The sequence below is a fragment of the Rousettus aegyptiacus genome, unplaced genomic scaffold, assembly GCF_014176215.1.
Source record: "Rousettus aegyptiacus isolate mRouAeg1 unplaced genomic scaffold, mRouAeg1.p scaffold_m13_p_12, whole genome shotgun sequence".
NCBI lineage: Eukaryota > Metazoa > Chordata > Mammalia > Chiroptera > Pteropodidae > Rousettus > Rousettus aegyptiacus.
Genome location: NW_023416287.1, coordinates 17,966,041 through 17,989,450, shown reverse-complemented (window position 1 = coordinate 17,989,450; position 23,410 = coordinate 17,966,041). Strand labels below are relative to the sequence as shown.

General features: G+C 35.9%; 1 protein-coding gene and 1 non-coding gene across 3 annotated transcripts in view; both read right to left on the bottom strand.

The window, feature by feature from the left end:
• LOC107500791 (ubiquinol-cytochrome-c reductase complex assembly factor 1) overlaps positions 1–23,410 on the bottom strand; it is an 84,902-nt gene that overhangs the window by 46,700 nt on the left and 14,792 nt on the right. For both annotated transcript variants that reach the window (XM_016126401.2, XM_016126402.2), the window contains exons 3-6: positions 20,231–20,326; positions 18,973–19,080; positions 12,820–12,892; positions 7,648–7,705 (exon numbers count right to left, since the gene is read on the bottom strand). In XM_016126401.2, coding sequence (XP_015981887.1) covers positions 7,648–7,705; positions 12,820–12,892; positions 18,973–19,080; positions 20,231–20,326 — 335 coding nt within the window. The remainder of the gene's footprint in view (positions 1–7,647; positions 7,706–12,819; positions 12,893–18,972; positions 19,081–20,230; positions 20,327–23,410) is intronic.
• Positions 17,623–17,741, bottom strand: LOC118610375. Its single transcript, XR_004953867.1, has one exon. It is a non-coding gene; the product is annotated as a 5S ribosomal RNA (ribosomal RNA).

Here is a 23,410-nt window from a genome sequence, read left to right as displayed (position 1 = left end):
ACTCAGGTTCAACAGGGAGGGTAAACCTATCCAGTGCAAGTCAAAGAGGACAGTTATTGGGACCTCCTGATTCATCCAGAAAATGTTAAAGCATGTTGGAAAGTAAAAAGAAAATGAGTGAAACAAATTTAAAATGGTAAACAAAAACAAAAAAAGATTTAATGATCCTAGTACCCACTGCAAAACAAAGCTACCATTTGTCACAAACTGACCAAATGACAGTAATGTTTGAGTCATTAACTATTCCATAACAACTGAGGATACTAGGTTTAAGTAAAAGAACAGAACAGCTCTTCTTCAGTTCACATCATGGGAGCATTCCTCATAACAAATGTTTATTTAAATGTTGAGAGGTCAAATAACATTTTGCTACTGATTCAACTTTGTAATTTCAGAGCTCTGTTCTGGGAGGGATTATAAAAGGAGGGAGGGGGTACCTTCTGTGCTAAAGCATAAAAATTTCCCTTAAGAATGCAAAATCAACTTTAAAAAGAGATAATTTGCTCAATTTTGCTGTGAACCTAATGCTGCTCTTAAAAATATAGTCTTTTTTTTAATCTTTTTAAAAGGAGACAATCTAGATTACAACAACAAAAATATTTTAAAATGAAAACTGATTACCTAGAAGTATATAAAAATAATAAAAGGCTGAGTGTTTAAAAAAGAGAAAGACAATCTAGCAATAAAAAAAAAACTTCCATTAATTTAATTAAATGATTAATTTAATCATTATCAAGTATTTACTAAGTACCCACTTTGAGTACAGATTTCATCTGCATGAACACCTGTTTAGGAGCAATTCCAGTTGCCCTCTCAAGTTTGATATTGTTAAACCTACAATTTATTATTGAGGTTTTAAGCTTCACAGTACTATCCTTGTCTCTCAGTGATTCCAGTGGCTCATAAATAATACTGATCTCTTTTACATATAAGGAAAGCAAATAACCCAGCTAGCAATGAAAAAAAGGAGTGTTCAAGCCCTCGTCAGATGGCTCACTAATATCTCTTAAAGGCACATATAGAGACGGTAAAAGGGAAAAGGGAAGGAAGACTCACAGACTAGGAAATTTTCTAAAAAGGGTTAAGATATAAATTTTGCCTTATGCCAAATAATAATGATTACTACCATTTATTAAACCCTCTAATATGAGACTTGTCACTGTAAAATGCATTTGCATTCACTGTCTCTTTCAATCTACCTGATTACAACTGTCCCCATTTCACAGAAGAGAAAACTAATGCCCTGAGTAAGTTAAGTAGTAACAAGGTTACACAGTGGAGAAGAGGGGAGCTGAAATAAAGCCTGAGCTTCCCTCACTTTCCTCGGAGCCAGTGTCTCCCTAGGCACTGTCAGCACTGGCCGCTTCCCCCATTCTGTGACAGCACAGCTCCAAGAGCTGCTTCCTGCTGAATCAGACAAGGAGAAAGACAACAACACTGCCTGAGGAGTTCAAAGGAATAAGAGTTTCTAGCCATGCTTTCCTCCTCTCTGCCTAAATCTGGTAGGGAAGAATTCTTGTTATTCCTGATGCTGACCTCCTGCCATGTACTGGCAGCTCTGAGCATCCTGTCTTGCTTGCTCTGTTTGGACCTTCTGACAATGCCAATTGTGTTTTGGCCTTATTTCTCTCTCATGGTAGTTTATAAGCTAGTCAGAGCAGATCTGATTTTGAATTAAATAAAGACTAATGGGCACTCAGGCAGGTTTGTCACTCTCGTGGCTATGAAGGAATCCCAACGGGGACTTTCACGTAGCTTGTTTCCCTTACTCTGCCACCGGCTGAGGCCAAGAAAGCAGAACCTACATGGCCACACTCAAGCCTCAGCAATGTGCTAATGAATGAGTTTATTTATTTGTGAGCTGGCACTCTAATCCTTTCCTGGGGCTGTGTACATGGCTATCTCCATCTGGTTTCCTAAACTCCCTTCCAACGAAGCCTTACCTTTATGTGGGCAGCATGGGGGCCATAGGACAGTCTGTGGGCAAACAGACAAGCGGGGTGAGGCACTTCCTGAAGCCATCTTACCTGACAAGTGAGCTTCCTCCAAGAGCTACACCTGGCTTGCAGCCTGCCTGTCAAATCTACTATAAAGAACAAGCTCCTGGGTAGCAAGTACCGGTGCTGCTAGGTTATGCAATGGTAGTAAAATGATACTGCATAGGCCTTTGGTTTGGGCAAAAAACTGTATGTGTGTTTGTGTTTCAAAAGAGCAACTCTGGCTAGGGAAGGGAGAAAGAAGATGTGCACCCGGCCAGGGCTCACCATATATAGCAGGTCTGGAGCTGCTGGAATCCAGCATGAGCTCGAAAGCCCTACAGCTACATCGAAACTGCTGTGGTGGTTTTAAAGAGCCTTCTTGCAAAGGCTGGGAGTGTCTGCCAGAGCAGTTCTCTGGCTGCACTGAGACTGGAACCAGTCTGTTGTCCAACCCCTTCCCACCTCCACTTTACTTCTCTTCTTTCCCAAAGGCTTCTTCCCCTAGGCTTATAAAAATATTTCAGTGTTTCCCCAACTTAAAATAATAAAATGCTTCCCCCTCTCCATCCTGTTTCTCCCTCTAGCGAGCATCCTCTCATCTTTCTCACTTGGAACATCTTTAAAAGTTTATAATTATTCTTCTCCTCTTAATAACTATTTAAGACCCCATGTCCTCTGGTCCTAGCCCCCAAAGGCCAATGCAACTGCTTTCCTTGACCATCCCCAGGAAGCCCTCCTTCCCCTGTGCTCCCATTAAGATCTGTGTGTCTACTACATGCACTTATCACCCTGTACTGTTTTCAGGTTTACATGTCACCTCGACCAGGACAGACAGTGAATGCCAAGAAACAGTTTCATATAGGTGGTGGTCAATGCTCTGCTGTTCATATTCAGAAGGAAAAAAAGCCATCCCCATGACCACCAAAAGGGACACTCCAACAGGAAGCAAAGTGTTGTAGAAGGAGCAGTTCATACAGTTAGCTTTGGATTTGAGTCTTGGATCCTCCATTACTGATAAAGGGGCCTGTGACAAATCCCTTAAAATTGCCCAAATTGTCTCCCCATTTGCAAAAGTGGAGGCTGGACTAGATCTGTGGTATTCTGAATTTCCATGAAGCTACGTAAGGGTCCCTTACCAGTGCGCATGTTGTGAAGACCTGAAGTGAGCAGATCATTCCCACTTCTTCAACCCGGGTAGCAATCCTTTTTTCTATTCATACATTGTGGCTGAGCATAAAATGTCATTTTTAAAAAAGACTCTGCTGATAAAAAGATTGAAAACCACTGGGTACCTCTGCCTGGAATGCTTTTTCATCTATTAAAACTCATAACACTAACAAAAATTCCAACTACATACATCTCACCACCCAGGGAGACTTAAGTAGGAACACAGCTTTGCCATTCTCACCTGACTAACAGATATAACCAGGACACTTACAACTGCCACAGGAGTCAAGTCAGATCTGAGGCCATCAATTATTTTATGAACATTTATTAATGAAAACTAAAAGTAAGATATAGGACAAAAAGAAAAAAATATCTCATTTTTGTATCTTTCTGAAGACAATAAAAATAATTTTTGCTTTCAATAACCTCATCTACAAAAAAAGGTTGATACATATATGATAAAATCTAAAAATGTTATATGATGAGAGCTATAACAGAAGTATACAAAATACTAACGGAATGCAGAAGAGGAACTAACTCTGTCTTCAGAGGGAAGGAAAAGCTTCAAAGAGGAGATGATATCTGAGTTGGATAATGAATGAAAAAATGGGAGTTCATCAGGTGGAGAGAAAGAAGGCCTTCTAGAAAGAAGAAAACTTGAAAACTTTATGCAGAACACTTGATATTTCTATTATATACTATTATATATATTATATAAAAAGTTTTGCTTTTTCTTGCAGAGAAAGGAGTGGTGGTGGTAGTGATGCCTAGAATGGCACCAGATGAAGTTAGTAAAGGCGGGATATTTGGAGGGATGTGAATGCTTTATCCTGACAATGGAGAATATTAAGGAATATGTGTGTGTGTGTGTGCTGATCCAGTTTGTATTGAGAAGTATAAAAAATAAATATTACTAGTGTTAACTGGCACAAGGAGAGGGAAGTTATAGGCCAAAGACTAGTTTTCAGGTACTATTGCTTATAACCCAGTGAAAAAGCAATTTAATGGGTGGCATCTTGAGTTTTTATTTAAAATGAATTCAAATGGAATGGAAAATATCAGAGATTATCTGACGTTGTAAGGATAAGTTTTACAAAACTTTTATATCAGATACATTTGTGTGTTCTGGGTCACAAAGTAAAATGCATTTGTTTTTATGGATCATGGTTAAAAAAAGGTTTGAGTTGGTGACTGGCGACTAACCAAGATGAAGGGAATCAGGGAAAAGTCAAGGAGGACTCCCAGGTTTCGGTGTGGCACCTGAATAAATCACAACTTCACTGAGTGAGACCAAGACGGAACAGAGGAGGAAGAGGCCTGGTTTTATCAAGTAAGTCTGTGTGGGAACAGCAACCTCTCAGCATTTTTTCAGCAGCTACAGTTAATACTAATCTCGTTCAGCAAAGACAAAGGAAACGCAGTCATTGCAGCTGCAAGATCACATGAATACACAACTGATAAAGGCCCTCTGGAGGGGTCCCAGTCCTAAATCCCAATACACAGAAAAACTTGGGAATGAGAAAAAGCAGACAGGATGAGGGAAAGATCAACACCCCCTCCAGGGAACTAACAGGATGTCCAAAATCCTGCCCTATTCTAGGAGCCAACAGGGAGCCATCACATTTGGGAACCCAAGGAAAGTCCACTGCCGGGGTATTCTATCAGTGCTTTTTCTGTTTTTTTGTTTTTGTTTTTTTGCTTTTTTGGGGGGGGTGGTGGTATTTTCGCTACTCTAATAACTGCTTTCTAAACCTCACCACCTTTCCTTCACACTACCACCTACTACAGGAGGTACTTCAATCCCTGAATATCTCGGGCAAGTCTACTGAATCCTATAACATCCCTTGGTTACCCTCCTTGGTGCTTCAGGCTAACAGAAAAGGGCTAGAAGAACATTGTTTTTCAACAGACTTGAAGCGGAATCATTACTCCTCCTAATACCCCTATGCCTTAGAAGAGAGAGTTCCCCATGTCATCTTGGAGAATCACAGCACAACTGGGCCCCAAACTACCTTTCTTGGATGACCCTTCTTCTCACTTCATTAGTCCACAAACCTGCCCCCAGACACTTCAGACAACTGGCTGCCCTCAAATATTCCATATTCTTTTTTTTTTTTAATTCCCCCCATTCTTTTCTTGCAGTAAAATACATGGAACATGAAATTTTCCATTTTAAGTGTATAATTTAGTGGCATTAATTACATCCATAATGTTATTCAACCATCACCACTATCTACTTTTAAAACTTTTCATCGCACCAAACAATTTCTTAACCATTAACCAATAACTCCGCATTCCCATTTCCTCTCAACCACTATCTACTTTGTCTCTATGAATTTGCTAATTCTAGATACTGCATATAAGTGGAATGATATAATAATTGTCCTTTAGTGTCTGGCTTATTTTACTTTCCATGTTTTTGTATATAATCTTTGTTTTGCTCCTGATATTCCCTCAACCTAAAATGCCCTCCTTTTCTCTGACAGAAATTCTCCTCACCCTTCATGATGCATCTTAAATGTCACCTCTACTACAGAGCTACACTTTATTCAACATTCTGTCTGCCCACCCCCCACCAAATTTGGATTTAGTCACACCTCCTTGTGTTTCCACAGTATCCGCTTGTGCCGTGGGCACAGCACTTCTTTCACTGTCATCTATTACAGGCAATTGTACTTCATGTTTGTTTGCCACTACGCCAAGTTTTCTGAAGGTGCACACCATGTCATATCCTTCTCTCCAACGCACACAGTCCTTACCACACAGAAGGTCTTCAATACGAGTTTGCTGATTCAAATTGAAAAGCTACCGATTCATTCCATCAGGGCCCACAGATCATGAGACGTAAGGGAGGTAGGGTGGAAGGGAGATAAAAGGTAAATGTGAAGCAGCCAGCCTCCCCCTCCCACCTAACTGGTGGTGGTACTCCCCACTCCTCTGAGAAATTAAACCAACCTCGGCAAGGAAGACTCGACAGACATGTTTGGAAATGGTGGCCAACTTGAAAGAACTACAAGTAGTTTCAAGGTTCTTCCAGCTGCTATTAGTCAGGTATTGACCTTGGGATGTGGTCACAGGGATTATATATTTTATTTTGCCATCCACTCCCTCTAACACTCTGATACCTCTAACTATATGGGCAATAAAGAGTCTTTCATACAGGCTCTGAATATTATCTTTGAGCTCCTTTGGGAATAGCCTAGCCTCCTCTCAACCCTCCCTCCTTTCCAGTGAGTAATTCTACAAAGCTCCCTCTGCAGTCTTCCCCTCTTGAAAAAAGTTTTTCTCTCAGTATATTCAGTTTCCCCCTCTGAAGCCTTCCTAATGTTCACCATTGAGACAGAAGGTAGTTTGCCTTCTCAGTTGCCTGACTAAAAGACACGGCACATTTCAAATAAGTAGAACTAGTAAAACTTTTGATAGTTGTGGCTTCCTCTGTAATCTCCATAAGTACTACTTACTCAGATTTATTATAGAACTTACTTAGCCTTTCTGATTTATGGCTAACCATTTTACATGTCTTATCTCTTTCACTAGACTGCATGCTTCTCAGATCGCTAGTACCCAGCAAACGGCCCAGGAGGATATGCGCTCAATAAACTACCAACTTAGAAAAAAAATAACATAAAATGAACTACCACGTTAGGCCCCTTTGCCAATCTTGGTGACTAAATTCAGAAGAAATATTTCAGAGGTGATCAAAACCAAAAAGTCTTTATATAGTAAGTCAGTCCTGTGATGCAAAGCTCAGCTGAATGCAGTCTTACACAAGGGTCCTTTTGACGAGGCAACCCTTACCCACGTTCCTTGGATACTCACTATGGTCAAAGTAGCAAACTTAGTTCTCCAGAATTTACTTTCCCAAGATCTGGCAGTTCAATAAATACATTCCCCAGCCCCCACTTCAATGTCTTTCCTATATCCTTCTGACCTTTAATACTTGGTAACATTAGATGAAAAATTAATTTTTTTTGGCTACTCATTTTGCAGCTGAAGAAAAAATATACTGTTTAAGGTGTTAAATATTTTTACATGCAACAAATCTGGCATGAATCTAACCTGTATGCACATTTTAGAGGTACAGGCGTAAATGTCAGTGCTATAATTTGTTATAGGTTTCTGATGACCAGCAATGAAAATGACCACGGATTCTCACAATTCAAACCACTTTTACGTAAATGTGAACTTTCCTAAAACAGCCAGAGGAGAGAACTTTCCATCCAAGCTCATAGAGTCTCTCAGAGATACTGATAGCATTATTCACTGAGTTAGGGGTTCTTTAGGAAAAATCTACAAATATCAGTTTCTTTCTGGGACTAGGCTTTGACCTTTAATAAAAATGTGCTTCAAGACACCAATTATTAAAATGAAAGGAACAGTTTTTAATGCCTGAACAACTGCCATTTCATATAATCAGCCCTGCTGAAGGCCATACATTGCAAGTCAGCAGTATTAAAAAAAAAAAAAAAATTTGATGACTTCACTTAAATTGCTCACTTACCAGACATGAAGAAGAGTTATAAGAAACCATGAATTGAATGTATCAGGCATCTGACACCCTAGAAAATAATAATAAAATATAAATATGCGCGAGTTTAGAGGAGAAATACTGACTTTTAAATATTGGTAGGAATTCGTTCAACTAAAATATATGGCAGTTACAGTACTCTGACTATGCTATTAGAGTGAGCCAGTGGGATCACAGTGCATGACCACAAGTTGAAAGAGCAGTGAATGCAGAGAGACAACCAGCCTTCTAGTTCCAGCCTTGTTATCACCTTGCTGTGCAGTTATCACCTTGCTCTGCAGCCCTGGGCAAATCAATTCTCTTTTCTGAGCCTCAGTTTTCCCACTTTGTTTAAAACAGCCTAGGTGATCTCTATGGTTCCTTCCAACTTCTGTGCAATTCAATGTTATTTTCCCTTCTTGGTTTCAAATTGTTCTAGAAAGCTAGGCAGACATCACCTTGCCTCCTCCACTTAAGTATATGCTTTTTTCACTTGAGTCTCACTAAGAAGTCTAAATTCTTCTAGTCATCTTTTCCTGTCTTCTTTCTTTAAGGTGATCCAGTGTGCTACAAACATGGTGTACGAATGATTCACCCAAAATACATGACCAGGAGAAAGAAGTGGGGCCCTAGGGAGCTGTAGCTGAATACGAAAGCAGATCATTTCTTTAAAAAGGGCTGTTTATCACCTCCAAGAAAGACAAAACTGGGCAGGACTTCTTGGTTTTAGATACCAAAAATCAGGTCATTTCTTAGACATCCAAGCCTCTTAATTCTGAGCTCTAGGAAATGCCTTTAGCTGAATGTATTCTTATTACATGACAGGGAGAAAAGCTGGATCAAGAGGATAGAGAAAAAAGACAATCAGTGAGCAGAATCTATCCTTTGAAGTAATGACTCAAGAAACAAATGGTATTTTCTGCCTTTCAGCAAACAATTAAGTATACATTGTACTAAATGACAACAAATAAGAGCCAGAGAAAACACAGAGAAGGACCCTTGTGAAGTATACTAACGACACAGATAATCAGATAATGATGATAAAGAGCTATAATTCATTGTGGGGTTACTATGTAGCAGATATTACAATAGGTGCTTTACATGCACTGGCTCAATGTGTCCTCCCAACAGTCCCACAAAGTAGGTATGGATATTATCCCCATTCATGTCAATACATTACTTCACTTAAACTTCACTTTAACCTGAAGGGAGGCATTATAATCCTCATTCTAAAAATGAGGAAATGGGCTCGAAAAGGCTAAGTAACTTGCGGGCAGCCACAATATTAACAAGCTAGTGGCTGGGATGTGGTTTAAGTCCAAGTCTGTCACAAAGTGACACCAAAATATTCTGGTGAGCTTATTGGGAGGTGCCCAGCAGATGTCAAGTGGACTTCCTCTTGGAGCCCAGCAGGAGGGAGGTGAAGGCTGGCCTGGCTGGCCATACAGCCATTAAGACACATGCCATCTGAGAGTGGGCCAACCACCCTCCACCTAGAACAAGAATAGCCATGAGAAACTCTAAAGCCCATATCCGAAGTTGGGTCTTTTTTGGATGCTAGAACAAAACATTAAAAAGAAAAGTTTTCTTGGAAGTCTGTCTCAATCTGGAAAATGAAATTTGGCTGCTTCTAAAGGACAATCTGTTCAATTGCTACCTCTACATCAAAGCTTCTCAGCAGCCTCCAGGAGCCTTTCCAATTTTCTCAGAGAAGGAATCAGTTCTTGGGCTGGAAAGCACAGACAGACAGACAGACAGGCCAGCAACTGGACTTGGGTCACAATTTTCCCTTCTAGGGGTCGGCTCAGTGCTGAGGATGGGAAAAAAGCTGGCACATGATTGACTCCCTGTACCCATTGGGGTCAAAACAGAAACTCAGTGTAAAGTCCTAAAAAACAAGACCACAGAAATGTCTGACTGTGAGCAATACAAAAACAAGGAAGATTCTTTAGCTCAATGAAATGTATTTAAACACTTCAAAGTTAAAGGCTGCTGTAGAGTCTTTTGCCATAATCACTCTTGCTCCAATACATACTCAATGCATTATTTTCTGAGGCTAGGTAGTTTCTTTCTCAACATCAAGTCAGATGAAATTAAATAATTCATTACTGTTAGGGGGTGGCAGTATTAGCACAACTGTTTATTTAATGCAGGCTCTGAGGTCAGACTGCCTGATTCAAAAGTGTGACTACCTCTCACTCACTACATGACTCTGAATAAAGTTACTTAGCCTCTCAGTGCCTCAGTTTTCTTCTCTGTAAAAATAGGGAGAACAAGAGAACCTACCTTACAGGACTTTTGTGAGGATTAAATAAGGCCTGTAAAATGTTTAGCAAAATGGTTAGTATTCAGTAGGTACTCAGTAAATATTCACTACTGTTTTTCAGTAAGTTATTTAAATGCTAAGGTTTAAATTATCTTTGAAAAAGCTCATGAATTATTTAAGACTATCAATGAACTTCAATCACTGACTCAGAATTTATTCATTAAGGAGGCTTCTCTCTAAGTATTGTCTCTTAAGGGCTAACAACAAAGCAGTCTGCAGACAACAGTATGAAATTAAACACAAACTTTACTGATTGGCCACCTCTGATCTAAAATGCTCTTCATAATAAAACTGTCTCCAAAAGATCAGTTAGCAAAGCACTGCCTGCTCACAGATGGTGCCCTCATTTATGTACAACAATAGGCTGCTAAGGTATCTCACCAGTCTGAATCCTCCAATATCTAGTTCTCTGAATCAAGACCTTTGAACACTTTGGCTCTGAGATGACAAGAGTCTATTTTGGCATTTTATAGGGGCCTATCCGAGAGGCTGAAAGGCATATTGCTTACACATAAGCACACTGAGAGTAAACAATTCATTCTTATACAATCTTCATGCAACAGCACTGGTCTCACTTATCTTGGACTGAGGATGAATGACACTGGCAAGTTACCTGAGGCTCTCCATCCTTTCTAAAAATTACGGACCTCTCAGGACTCTAATAAAAGTCAAGCCCTAAAATACCCAAATCCAAGGGACCAATGGCCATTCTAATAAAAGTGTAATCTTGGAAAACAATATATATACATATATATATTCTCTTCTTTTATTCTAAACCTGTCTGGCCTACTCTTTAGAATCTATGATGCAAAAAAGTCAGTTTCATTATTTTTTAGATATTCTTTATCTGCCTCCAGTTGGTACTTTTCAGACTGGCTCCCTTTTTTATTCACTAGCCACAGTTTGGAGCCACTTTGGTTTGATTTTAAAGTTTAATCTACCCACAAATGACAAAATGGACCACAATGGAACATAATACAAATGAACATTCTATGGGTCTGAAAAGCAATTCTCAAACTGAATCTTAAAAAAACCTGAAGTAAGAGTGGTGTCACTGAAAAATGTACTGCCTCCCTACTTAACTACTTCAAAGGGCAAAGCTAGGACAAAGCTCAGTGAGATGTATACACTTTCATATACATAAACATCAGTTTACTACATTAATAGAACATCTCACAGGTATTTCTCATTTAAGTACAATAAAATAGAAAAATATTAAGATGGATTACTGCTTCTGATTTGTGGTTACATTCAAACAAACATGTTATAGTGGAAAATTCCTGGATTTTAAACCAAATGACATAGATTCAAGGCTTGAACTAAGCAACTTTGGGCAAGTCACTTAGTCTCTTTAAGTTTCAACTGTTTCTCAAAACAAAACAAAAATTAAAACAAGATTATATGCCCTTTCTATCCCACAAGGTTTTCTAACTCCTAAATGAGAAAAATATAAAAGCATGCCATGTAAATGTAAATTATTAGTATATAATGGGATAATTTTTATAAGTAGGTTATAACAGATTATAAATTGAAACAAAATACATTAACATAAATATATAATAGTCTCATTATTCAATATCATAGTATTAACTCAAGAATCTTTAACAATGAGGACTAACACAAAGATAGCTAGTAAACATCTTTTCAAAATAATTATAATAAATTTCTGAGTTATTTATTGAATCAAATATAGATGTCTCAGGATGAGGTTTTAAAAACATCTGACGAAAAATACTTAAGCACCTGGATTTGAGAAACTATTTAAGAAAAATACACCTTCTCATATTCATAGTTTCATTAGGTAGAGAAAGAATATTTTCTCCTTTCAGATTAATTTTTCTTAAAATGAGAAACTGTTAGAAATTAAAAAGCAGGAAAGTTTTCTTTCTTTACTACGAATCAATAAAAAATGGAAGGTGTATACTAAATTAGGATTACAACTCAGTATGATATTTTAAGTTTCTAATACGTCAATCTGCTGAGATAGTAAAATAAAACTCGCAATTGGTTTTAAATAACCAAAATAGTTATTAAATAATTGAACTGCATCTAGCTTTCTTCATTGTTGTTAACATAATTACATGTAAATATTTGCTGTCCATGAAAAATACCAGATATATATAGTTAGGTGTTTGTTGCTTTGAGGATAATGGCTGTAACCACAGACATGCATAGCACACATTTCCTTCCAAAATATGTGGAACTGGAAATGGCTTAAACTTTCCCAACAACTTTAAAAGTACCTGCTTTAATTAACTTTAACTACAGTTAACACCATCAAAATGAACACTATATTGATACAATCAACGGTTAATGGTAGTCTAAACCAGTAAAATCCTTTTGGAAAGCAATTTATCAATGGGATTTAAATTATAAAATTATATATGCCTTTTGACCTAATAGTCCTTCAACAGAAATGGGAAAAAAATCATGAGGCACATTCCAGGATTAACTAAAACAATTAAAAACAAGAAATAAAAGAGAACCGACTGAAAATTCACATCAAAATCCTAAGTAAAACATCCAGAATGTAAAACAGGATATGTTTACATGAGTATTCTTGTTCAGAAAGATGCATGTGAGGACAAGGGGGATGATAATGTCAAAGTACTAGACAAATTTTTAGGGGTTTTTTTCAAACTTGTTAAAATGTTTTATAGGGTTCTTCTAGTCTATGTTTATTCTATTAAAAGAGAAAAGTATGCAGATTTTATAACACTTGGTAAAAGAAAAATAATTTTACTAGTGATTTTAAAAAAGTCTATCCTATTAGGACACAAACGTAAAAATAAAAAATAGATTCATTTTCCTTTTCATAACTATCAAAAACAGTAACTTACTTAAAAAGAATTCCTCGAAGTCAGTTTTCTTCACACAGCTAGTATACATGCGCAGAGCCGCAATCTTAATCTTCTAGACAAAGAAAATAAAACGAAACTCAAGACATGACCAAGGGGATGTTCTACTGCCATTACATGGTCATAGAACCTTATATTTCTTCAACTAGAAGGAAAGGTCCAAATGAGTCTCCAGGCAATTTAATAGCTAAACCAACACAAATATTTCTTTCTACTATTAAAGCTAGTCATTCATACAGACTTCACACAAGTTTCACATTTCAGGACTTTAGCATGAAAATGTCAAAAACGTTTTTCCAATATTTAAATAAAATCTCTCCTTTAATTCAAGCCCACTTGACCTCATGTAAGCCTCTAAACCAATGTTCAGTATCATCCACATTATTTCTTTATAATTTGAAACCCTTTATATTAAAAAAAATTACCCATTCTCTCATCCATAAAAAAATAATGAAATCTTGCCATCTGCAACAACATGGATGGTACTAGAGGGTATTAGGCTAAGTAAAATAAGTCAGAGAATATGTTTCACCAAATGCTTTCACTTATATGTGGTACTAAAAAACAAAACAAACAAACCAACAAAACAGAAACAAATTCATAGATACAAAGAACATTTTGATGGTGGCCAGAAGGGAGGAAGTTGGGGGTGTGGTAAGTAAAAAAGGGGAGGGGATTAAGAAGTACAAATTGGTAGTTACAAAACAATAATATTGTAAAAACTATGTATGGTGTCAGATGGTTACTAGATTTATTGGGGTGATCACTTTGTAAGTTATATAAATGTCTAATCACTTATTGTTGTATACGTGAAACTAATATAATATTGTATATCGACTATAATTGACAAGATAAAAATATTTAAAAAAAAAAAATTACCGGTACTGACCAAAATCAAACAAACAAAAACCTAACCTTTCAGTCTTTCCTCAGAGGCAATCTATTCTGCAGCCTTTTTTTTCCCTTGGGGTAGAGGTCATTTTTTTCTATATTTCCTAGTTTTATAGTTAGCTGATTAACAGAAGACTGTGTTTATAAGTAAGAGTTCCAAATGAATGTATAATATAGAAGGATTGACCTTTTACTATTTTCCAAAGCACGAAGAATTCTCTTAGAACTTTGACATAAGTGGTGGTTTTAATTTATTCATTGAACTATATACTTAAGATTTGTGTATTTTAGTATACATACATTATGCCTTAATAAAAATAAATCTAAAAATAAAAAATAAGTTCTTTTAAGAGTTGAATTATAGGTCTGAAGACCAACTCAGTGCTAAGTGAACAGGTATTTCCAAGGACTTTCAAAATATTTCCTTAAGGATACAATTAAATAAATTAGTACAGCAACAAAAGGCTTGTAGAAGCTTATTTCTTTATAAAATGACAGAGAAAATTACAAACTCAAATACACACAGACTAAAAAAATATGCACAGAGTGAGAATGACATAGCAACTGAAGAAAAACCAATCTAGAATTTTAGTAGAGGCATGTAACTAAGGTTCAAGGTCACCAAGGATATGTTATATTCAATACTATATAATGTTCATATTTTTCTATATTCTAGTCTAGTCGGATGGGCATTAATACTCATAATAAATTAAGGAAGAATTATATCTCTGATTATAATTAGGATTTTCTTATTTGCTAATTTGAGGCCTGTCATGATATAACGACTTGTAGTCTAAAGCTCATAGATATACCTATAAGGGGAGTAAATCAGTATTAGAAGTCCACAATTAAACAAAAACCATGGTAAAACCCTAGAAAAAAGAGCAAATCAAATCTAAAAGCAAGCAGAAAGAATGATATAATAAAGACTAAGAGCAGAAATCTATAAAAATGAAAACAGAAAAATAATATAGAAAATCAAAGAAGTCAAAGCTGGTTCTTCAAATATCAATAAACTTGATAAAACTTTAGTTAGACTGATAAAAAGACACACAACAGAAAAGATACAAATTACCAATATCAGGGATCAGAAGGAACATTAATACAAATCCTAAATATATTAATAGGATAATAAGGGAATATTATGAAAAATTTTAGGCCAATAAGTTTGATTACCTAGATGAAATAAATTCCTTGAAAGACACAAACTACCAAAGCTCACTAAAATAAAAAAATAACATGAATAGTCCTGTATCTATTAAAGAAATTGGATTTGTGGTTTAAAACCTTTCCACAAGAAAACTCTAGGCTCAAAGGCATCATTACAGAATTCTACCAAACATCTATACAAATTCCTCCAGAAAACAAGAGGAAAGGTCACTTCCCAGTTCACTCTGAGACCAACATTACCCTGATATCAAAATCAAAGTCATTAGAAGAAAATAAAACTACAGAACCAGAGCCTTCATGAATATAGATATAAAAATCCTTAACAAAATATTAAATCAAATTTATCAATACTTAAAAAAAACACTATATCATGATCAAGTGGGATTTATCCCAGGAATGCAAGGTTGATTCAATATTTACAAATCAATCACTGCAATTCACCATATCAGCAGGCAAAAAAAAAAAAACGAGCCTTTTTAACTTTGTTAATATCTGCAGGTTCTTATGAGGGTATGACACATTTTAGGAAGCACTGATTTGTACCATCACCAAATTAATGATATCCTAATGATATCATATTCTAATACTTCAGGCTTGACAGGCCTGTTCTTATCCATTAGAAGGGGTTCAGGAGATCTGTAAACTCTTCGCTTCACTCAACAAATAATTTATTGAGTATCTTACTAAGTGCCTGGCATTGATTTGGATGCTGAGAACCAAACAGTACACACAAAGCCGTCAAACACTCCTGCTTTCATGGAGCTTACGGCCTAGTTCAACTATAGACACATTTTTAATTTTAAGTAAAATTCTAATGGCCTATTTCTTGATTTTTTTTTTTTTTAACTCTGCAGTTTCCTTCAGATTCCTTATGTAGAGCCCTCCAAGTTCATAATCACCCTGCCTGAGAAAAGGCAGACTTGCCTCCAGGCCCAAATTGTTCCTTGAGAAGGAGGTTTTCCCCTACAACATGTTCATGAAGAAAGCATTCATTACAAATAATGAAGACTCCACCAGATTGGCCAGTCTATTTATACAGTGCTCATACTGTGGCAATCAGGAGCATTTTATAGTTCTTCACTTTTCCTACAGCAAAGCCAAGCTTTTATACTTGGGTGAGCCATTTTCCTGGACAAATCTCTAAAGCAAGTCCCTTAAGACCATCGCACAGGGACTGGAAATAACAACTTAGGGAAAGAACCTCTTCAAGATTCACATGTTAATATAAGTTAAGGAAGTAGGTGGAATAAATTTCCATCTAGTCAATATGTACAAATTGTTTTGATCCTCAGATGACCTCATGTTTATTTCATTATAACTTTGGAAGATTTCATCGGTCTACCTGACTTAAACAAAAGCACCTAAGACAGCTTCAGGAAATGAAAATCACCTCTCCCACTAACTGATGCATTTTGTACCATCCTACAAGATGAAAAACCAATCTAGTAAAAGTCCTGCAGTATGGGAAGGAGCTTTGAAGTCATTTGAACCTTCTATTCTGTACAAGAATTCCTTCTACAGCATTCTTGACTCATGGTCAACTATCTGGGCCTCTGTTCAAATAAGTCCAGTAACTTTGTGACACTATCTACTCCACCGAAGGACAATTCTTGTTAGATTTTTGTTTATTGAATCTAAATCTGTTTCAGGTAACATTAAACATCACCTGCCACTGGAATACTTCATATTAAGTCTCTTCATTTATTTTTTTTACACTTGCCCCTCAAATACCTGAGAAATATCATGTCTTCTCTTTTCCAGGCTAAGCGTCCCTATTTTCTTCAACTACTCTTCATTCGACATGGTTTCTAAAGGCTTCGCAAGGCTCAATGCCTACTTCTGAATACATTCCAGTTCATCAGTGTCCTTCAGAACTAGAATAATTTTTTGGCTTAACAATAATCTGGATTCTGCCTGTTTTGTGACACATGGCTGAATCTAGTAAATGTTGTCATACATAAAGATAATGAAAAAGAATGGTTATTTCAGGATAGTCAGAAAGGTAAGGAAAAGCTACATTTAAATTCCTAAATATGAATCTAGAAGAAAAATGGAACTCCACACAAATACTTTACAGAAAAAGATGAGGGAAAGATGGTTTATACTGCTGGTGTGTGGACAGCCAAGCAGGTATTTTACAATCTAGTCAAAAACATGTAAAATACAAAACTCAAAGAATCTTGCCAGTGCAATCCTAAACAAATGTCTTATCATAGCTTTGAGTCACCATTTGATGAAAAGGGCTCACTAATCTTTCAAAATGGAGATTTATACCTACATTTTCCCACTTAAATTACACTATAATATCACATTCTGATGTTTTGATGTCATGAATTAAAAAATGCAGATTATAGAGAGTAGACACTGCCACATTAGAAACAATATTTAAAATGCAAATATTAGGGACTTAGTTGAAGTCACAAGGGAATCAAGAAAAATCAGAGGCTAACTTAAGCTAAAACAGTGAAGAAATTTTCTGGTGATTTTGTAATCCTCCAAATGGTAGCCAACTTTCCCTCTGGAATCATAAAAAACAGACGAGACAAAGCATATAGTAGCAACCAAGTGAAACCCAACCATTAAGAAATGAATAAAACAGTTAATTTTTTTCTCTTTTCCTTCTTTCTACTTTCATTTCCCTTTTCTTTTAATTTCAGATTTTCAAGCAAAACACATATTTTAAGTTTTTACTTATTTTATTTATTTTTTATTTATTTATTTTTACGCCTACAGTACCTGGCCTTCCTAGGCGGTCTCCCATCCAAGTACTAACCAGGCCCGACCCTGCTTAGCTTCCAAGTTCAGATGGGATTGGGCTTGTTCAGGGTGGCAAGGCCATAGACCATATTTTAAGTGCCATAATCACAACCATTTTCTTATAGAAGAACTGATTCTGGTTAATAAAGTTACCAAATACACCAATGAGTATCGACTGTCAAAGAATTAAGATGAAAAAGATAACTTTAATAAACATAATTTATATTTCTCTAATGATTAAGAAGGCACTTCATAACATTTAGGGTCTCAAGAACATCATTATTACCTACTATGTATGCTATTTTCTATACTTTTCATAGCCCCTTACAAACAAAATGCTTATTCACATTTCAGAATTTATGTAAAGGGGAGATTATAGAGAGAAACCTATATCTGCGATAGTGAGAATTGTTAGGAAGAGAATTAGACATTCTAAGAAGAAGCTAAAAGTAGAAGTCTAATGAAAGTGAAATTCTAATTTAATTTCAACTCATTAAAATGGTATAATGGCATTATTTGATCATTTGGGACAAAGCTATAATGTTTTCTAAAAAAGTCTTCTCTACTGCTTTGTGTTGGTTTGCTTTGATTAATATATAACTTATGACTAATTAGGCTTATCTAACATTACAGCAACTTTAAAAGGTACTTCTGCCATAATGGTAGAAAAAACTGTTAATACTAGGAGATAACTGGAACGAGAAAACCTGAATGGCCAATGTTTTATTACTTTAATTGGTTAGAGGCATTGCTTAAAAAAAAAAAAAAATTAAGCCTAGGGGCAATATGTACCTGATGCAGAAAGGATATTCATTCGCTTTTAGCAATTACTATATAACAGATAACATTCTAGGCCAAGAGTTGACTGGAAATGATACAGCTAACAAAAATCCCACCATAATAATTACAATAAATTACAAGGTTAATTTAAAAGATGCTTATTAGTAAAAACTTCAAAGAAAGTCGCATAATGATCTAGTGAGTAATGTTTCCTTAAGCACACTGTCCATCACAACATCTGGCCTGTCTGATTCCTTAGAAATCATCTACATGGCATACCATGTGGCAAGGGGCTGGAAAGCCCAGGCTTACTGAGTTGCCGGCTACTGAGATACTTCTGAGGAATCAGAGCATTGCAGCCCCACATGCTGTATAGATCTGACTTAGAAAGAACAGGGGGACAACAACACATTTTTAAGCTTTCAAAATAATGTATGAATTTCTCAAAAGCAAAGCAGAAGCTTTAAAAAATCTTCCATGAGGAGCAGAAAGCACAAAGCCTAAAAAGAAAAATGAGAAAAACTTAAAAGACTTTACCCATTTACTGTATTTCAAAGGTCCTGTGAATCCCATGGCCTCTATTATCTTTGTGAAGGCACCAACCTTCTCTTCAACAGGCTGTGGAGAATCCTTGGTAGTAGAAAGCTATTTAACAAAAAGAAGGGGACCAAAATTAGCTGCAAAAAAAAATTTTTTTTAAAGAATGCCTTTGTTTCTCATTAGATCTAAGGGCATCTTTATTGCTTAGATTTTTTTTTCACCTAGAATTTTTCATTCTTATTTTTCTGGTCATCTTGTCACTCAGCGCAAACACACTTGGAACGCTAATAGATGTCCTCTAAATTTCGGAACAAGATATACCCATCTCACTGACCACATGCCTAAGAACCCATGTCTAGGAAATGATAAATTTTGGTATCAGAATAAAAGTTCTATAAAAAAAGAGTACTTTTAAAATGAAATCTTGTCTATAGCCATGCTACCCTGAACAAGCCCAATCCCATCTGATCTTAGAAGCTAAGCAGGATCAGGTCTGGTTAAGACGTGGATGGGAGACCACTTAGGAAGACCACGTGCTGTAGGCATAATAAATAAAAAAATAAATGATTGTAAGCTTACAATCTGTGAGGTCAATCAAGGGTTGCTTCGCCTAAAATAAATTAAATAGATAAATAGATAGATAGATATAGATAAAAATAAAATGAAATCTTGAACCGTATTTCCCAAAGAACAATTCTGAGAAGAATGATCTATGTTTACTGACATACCAGGAAAAAGAAAGAAAAAGACTGTCGGAAAGCAGTCAAATAAGTACTTGATGTATGTTTTTTAACTCTTGCATTTTTTAGTATGACAAATTTTATTAACAACTATAGAAGATATGAGTCTTGCAGTTTACAAATAACTTCAAGGAAAACTCTGTTCTAATGCTAAGCCTCTCCAAATGAAGGCAGATTATATAACTAATAAGGAATTCTCTAAAAGTTAAATATTACTTGATGATTAATATGTAAAAAAAGTTAATAAAGACTTCTTTCTCTAAAGTGTCTTCCAGGCAAGACAACACAATAGAAGAAATATAAGACATGGGATCAGAGAAGCCTTAGGCTCAAATATCCAGTTGGTACGTCACTTACCATCCTTATGACCTTGGGCAAGTCACTTCATTTCCGTTAGCCTTACCTTCTGCACTGGATAAAATTACTTTCCTTGTTCAGCTAACAATTTTGCTGATATTCAAATAAGAACACCTATGTGAAAGCTCTCTGTTAACACAGAAAGCATTAATTCTCACCTTATTTGTAGTGTGATACTTCCTACTCAGCTGCATGTCCATACCAGGAATCTGTTCTGATCCACCACATGCTAGGGACTGGCTCATCTGGAGCCACTTGGAGATTTAAAAAAAAAAAAAAGATGTAAGTAACACTGAGCATTCACTTAGAGGGTTAATCTAAGCAGAGCTGCCTCAAAGTATAAAGAATATAGAATCGTTCCAAACTTACTTAACCCAGTTCCTGGTGATCTGATCACCAAGAGGATCCAATATTGGCACTTAGAATGTTGTTGGGTATGTGGTAGGTGCTCAATAAATATCTGTTGAATACTTGAATAAATGAAAGGATTTGGTCCTGAAAACCCAGAACTAAATAAATCTGAGTCTACTCTAAGAACCAGAATTGCAATAAATACCTATTTAAACCTTGGTAGCAGTGCAGTATGTGTGGGGGAAGGGGGGACAAAGACTTTAACAACAATCCATTTTAAGTTTAAAACCTGCTTCTGCCACTTTCAAGCTAAATGGTCACAGGCAGGTTACTGAATCTCAGTTGCAATGAGAATTAAAGGAAATACAGTAATCCCCCCTTATCTGCAGTTTCACGTTCAGTGGTTCCAGTTACCCGAAGTCAATGGAGTCCAAAAAGATTAAACAGAAAACTCCAGAAATAAACAATTCCTAAGTTTTAAATTGTACCCATTCTGAGTAGTGAAATCTCATGTCATTCCACTCTATCCCATCTGGGATATGAATCATCCCTTTATCCAGTATATTCACACTATATACACTCACAACCCATAAGTCACTTTAGTAGCAGTCTGGGTTAACAGATGGACTGTCACAGTAATGCAGTGCTTGTGTTTAGGTAACCCTTATTTTACTTAATAAAGGCCCCAAAGCACAAGAGTAGTGATGCTGGCATTTCAGACATGCCAAAGGAAAGTCATGAAGTGCTACCTTTAAGTGAAAAAGTGATTAAAATACAATATTTTGAGAGACCACATTATTACAATATATTGTTATAATTGTTCTATTTTATTATTAGTTATTGTTGTTAACCCCTTACTATGCCTAATTTATATATTAAACTTTATCGCAGGTATGTATGTAGAGGAAAAAAACAGTATGCATCAGGGTCGGTACTATCAGCAGTTTCAGGCATCCACTGAGGATGCTGGAATGTACCCCCCATGCATAAGAGAGGACTTCTGTATATGTAAAATGCCTTTTACAAAATAGTCAATAAATAACAGAAGTTTCCATTATCACCACCATTACTGTTCAGATTAGAACTGCCCTTTTATGTTCACATAAAATGCTTTCATTTCATTTGAAAGCATTTTGGCAATAACAAAATTATTTACAATTTTTATGTGCCAGGTACTATGCTAAGTGCCTTACATATATTACCTTATTCAATCCTCACCATAACCTTATTAGGTTGGTATTTTTATAATCAAAACATAGTTTTAGAAATAAATTTCAAAGGAAAAAAACTACATGTAAGAGATCCTCATCGTAGAGTGAATATAGGTAAAACTGGGGGAAAAGTCCAATAAATTAAGGTACTCAATGGAAAATCAGGTAACCATTAAGATTTTTTAATAGACTTTATTTCTTTAAAGCAGTTTTAGGTTCACAGCAAATAAGAGCAGGAAGAGAGTTCCCATATATCCACTCCCACACATGCACAACGTCCCCTACTATCTACATCCTCCACCAGACTGGTATATTTGTCACAATCAGTGAACCTATGCGGACACATAGCTATCACTCAAGATCCATAGTTTTTACATTAAAGGTTATTGTTTTTAGCAACATAAAAAAAAATATAATATGTATAAAATTATAAGTAAAAACATAAATGCATATGGGCAAGTCTGGAAAGGAACACACTGAAGTGAAAGTTATTTTGTTAAGTTAGTAAAATTATAGAAGAGTTTAAGAATCTAGTTTCTAAACTCTCAGTAACATTATATTACCTTTATAATAAAAAGGGGTTGGAAGGGGACGGGAGAAGGGTTAACCCTTCAATTCTGGTTTAGTCCAAGAAGAGAAGAGACACATGAAATGAAAATGATTTTTTCGTTAGTCTTAAGGAAGGAAAAACTGAATTTCTAATTGTGGAGAGTTACTATTTATTTTTCTTTTTAAACAAGGATATTAAATGATTAGTCAGGATTCTTCTGGTCAGTCCCAAGGACACTTATGCTTTAATTCATAGGTATCATGCAGGCTTTGTAAAACACAAACTAAACACAGAACACCTCCCATTACATCACATACATCAATTTAATGGTTCATCTAGAACATAAAGCACTTAAATGAGTTCAAAAAACACAACCAACAGCAATTTTTAGCTTTTGGGGTGAGTTCTCTTCTATTAGATTACATGATCTTTCTCTTCCGCCATAACTCCAGGAACCTATGGATTCTTTCAGTAACTGTCTCACCACCTGCTGTATTTCTGTCCTACCATTATTCATGAGTTAACATTTAACACTACCCTGAACTACTGAAGTACCTAGGTATCTAGTATCAAGGACAAGATCTAGTTTCCCCCATACCTCTTTATACATCTATAAGCACATGCATTTACTTTTTTTACCTACACATCTTACCAAAAAGATCCCCTTTGACATTTAAGATACCATTTTCCCCTTGTTTAAATTAAAAAGATATCAATAATAATTTTCTGTCAGAGGAAAAAATACCCTGAAATACTTAAATATCCCTTTTTTAAAGAGACTTTCTCTTATCATTTTATCTAAAATAATTTCTTATCATTCCATTATTCTCTAGTATAGCAGTAGCCTATTCATGTCACTTATAGTACTCATTACAATGTACAAGTATATTTTTATTTATATACTTGCTTATTTTCTATCAACGCTACCAAAAAGATCCACGAAGGTATAAACTAGGTATTTTAACAATCACATACAATGCATGGTACATGGAAAACTCTCAAATATTTGTTGTATGAACAAACCAAACCACCTGTATGGTTATTTACTATTTCTTTCCTGTCCTTATTCACCCACAAACCATACATACATTTTTCACTCATCCTTAGGATATGTCAGCTTTTATAGCAGGTTTTAGAACACAAACAGAATCCCTATCCTCAAACAGCTAATGATCTTGTGGAGAAGATAAAGAAGACTCACTACACAAGAAACAGAACCAAATATC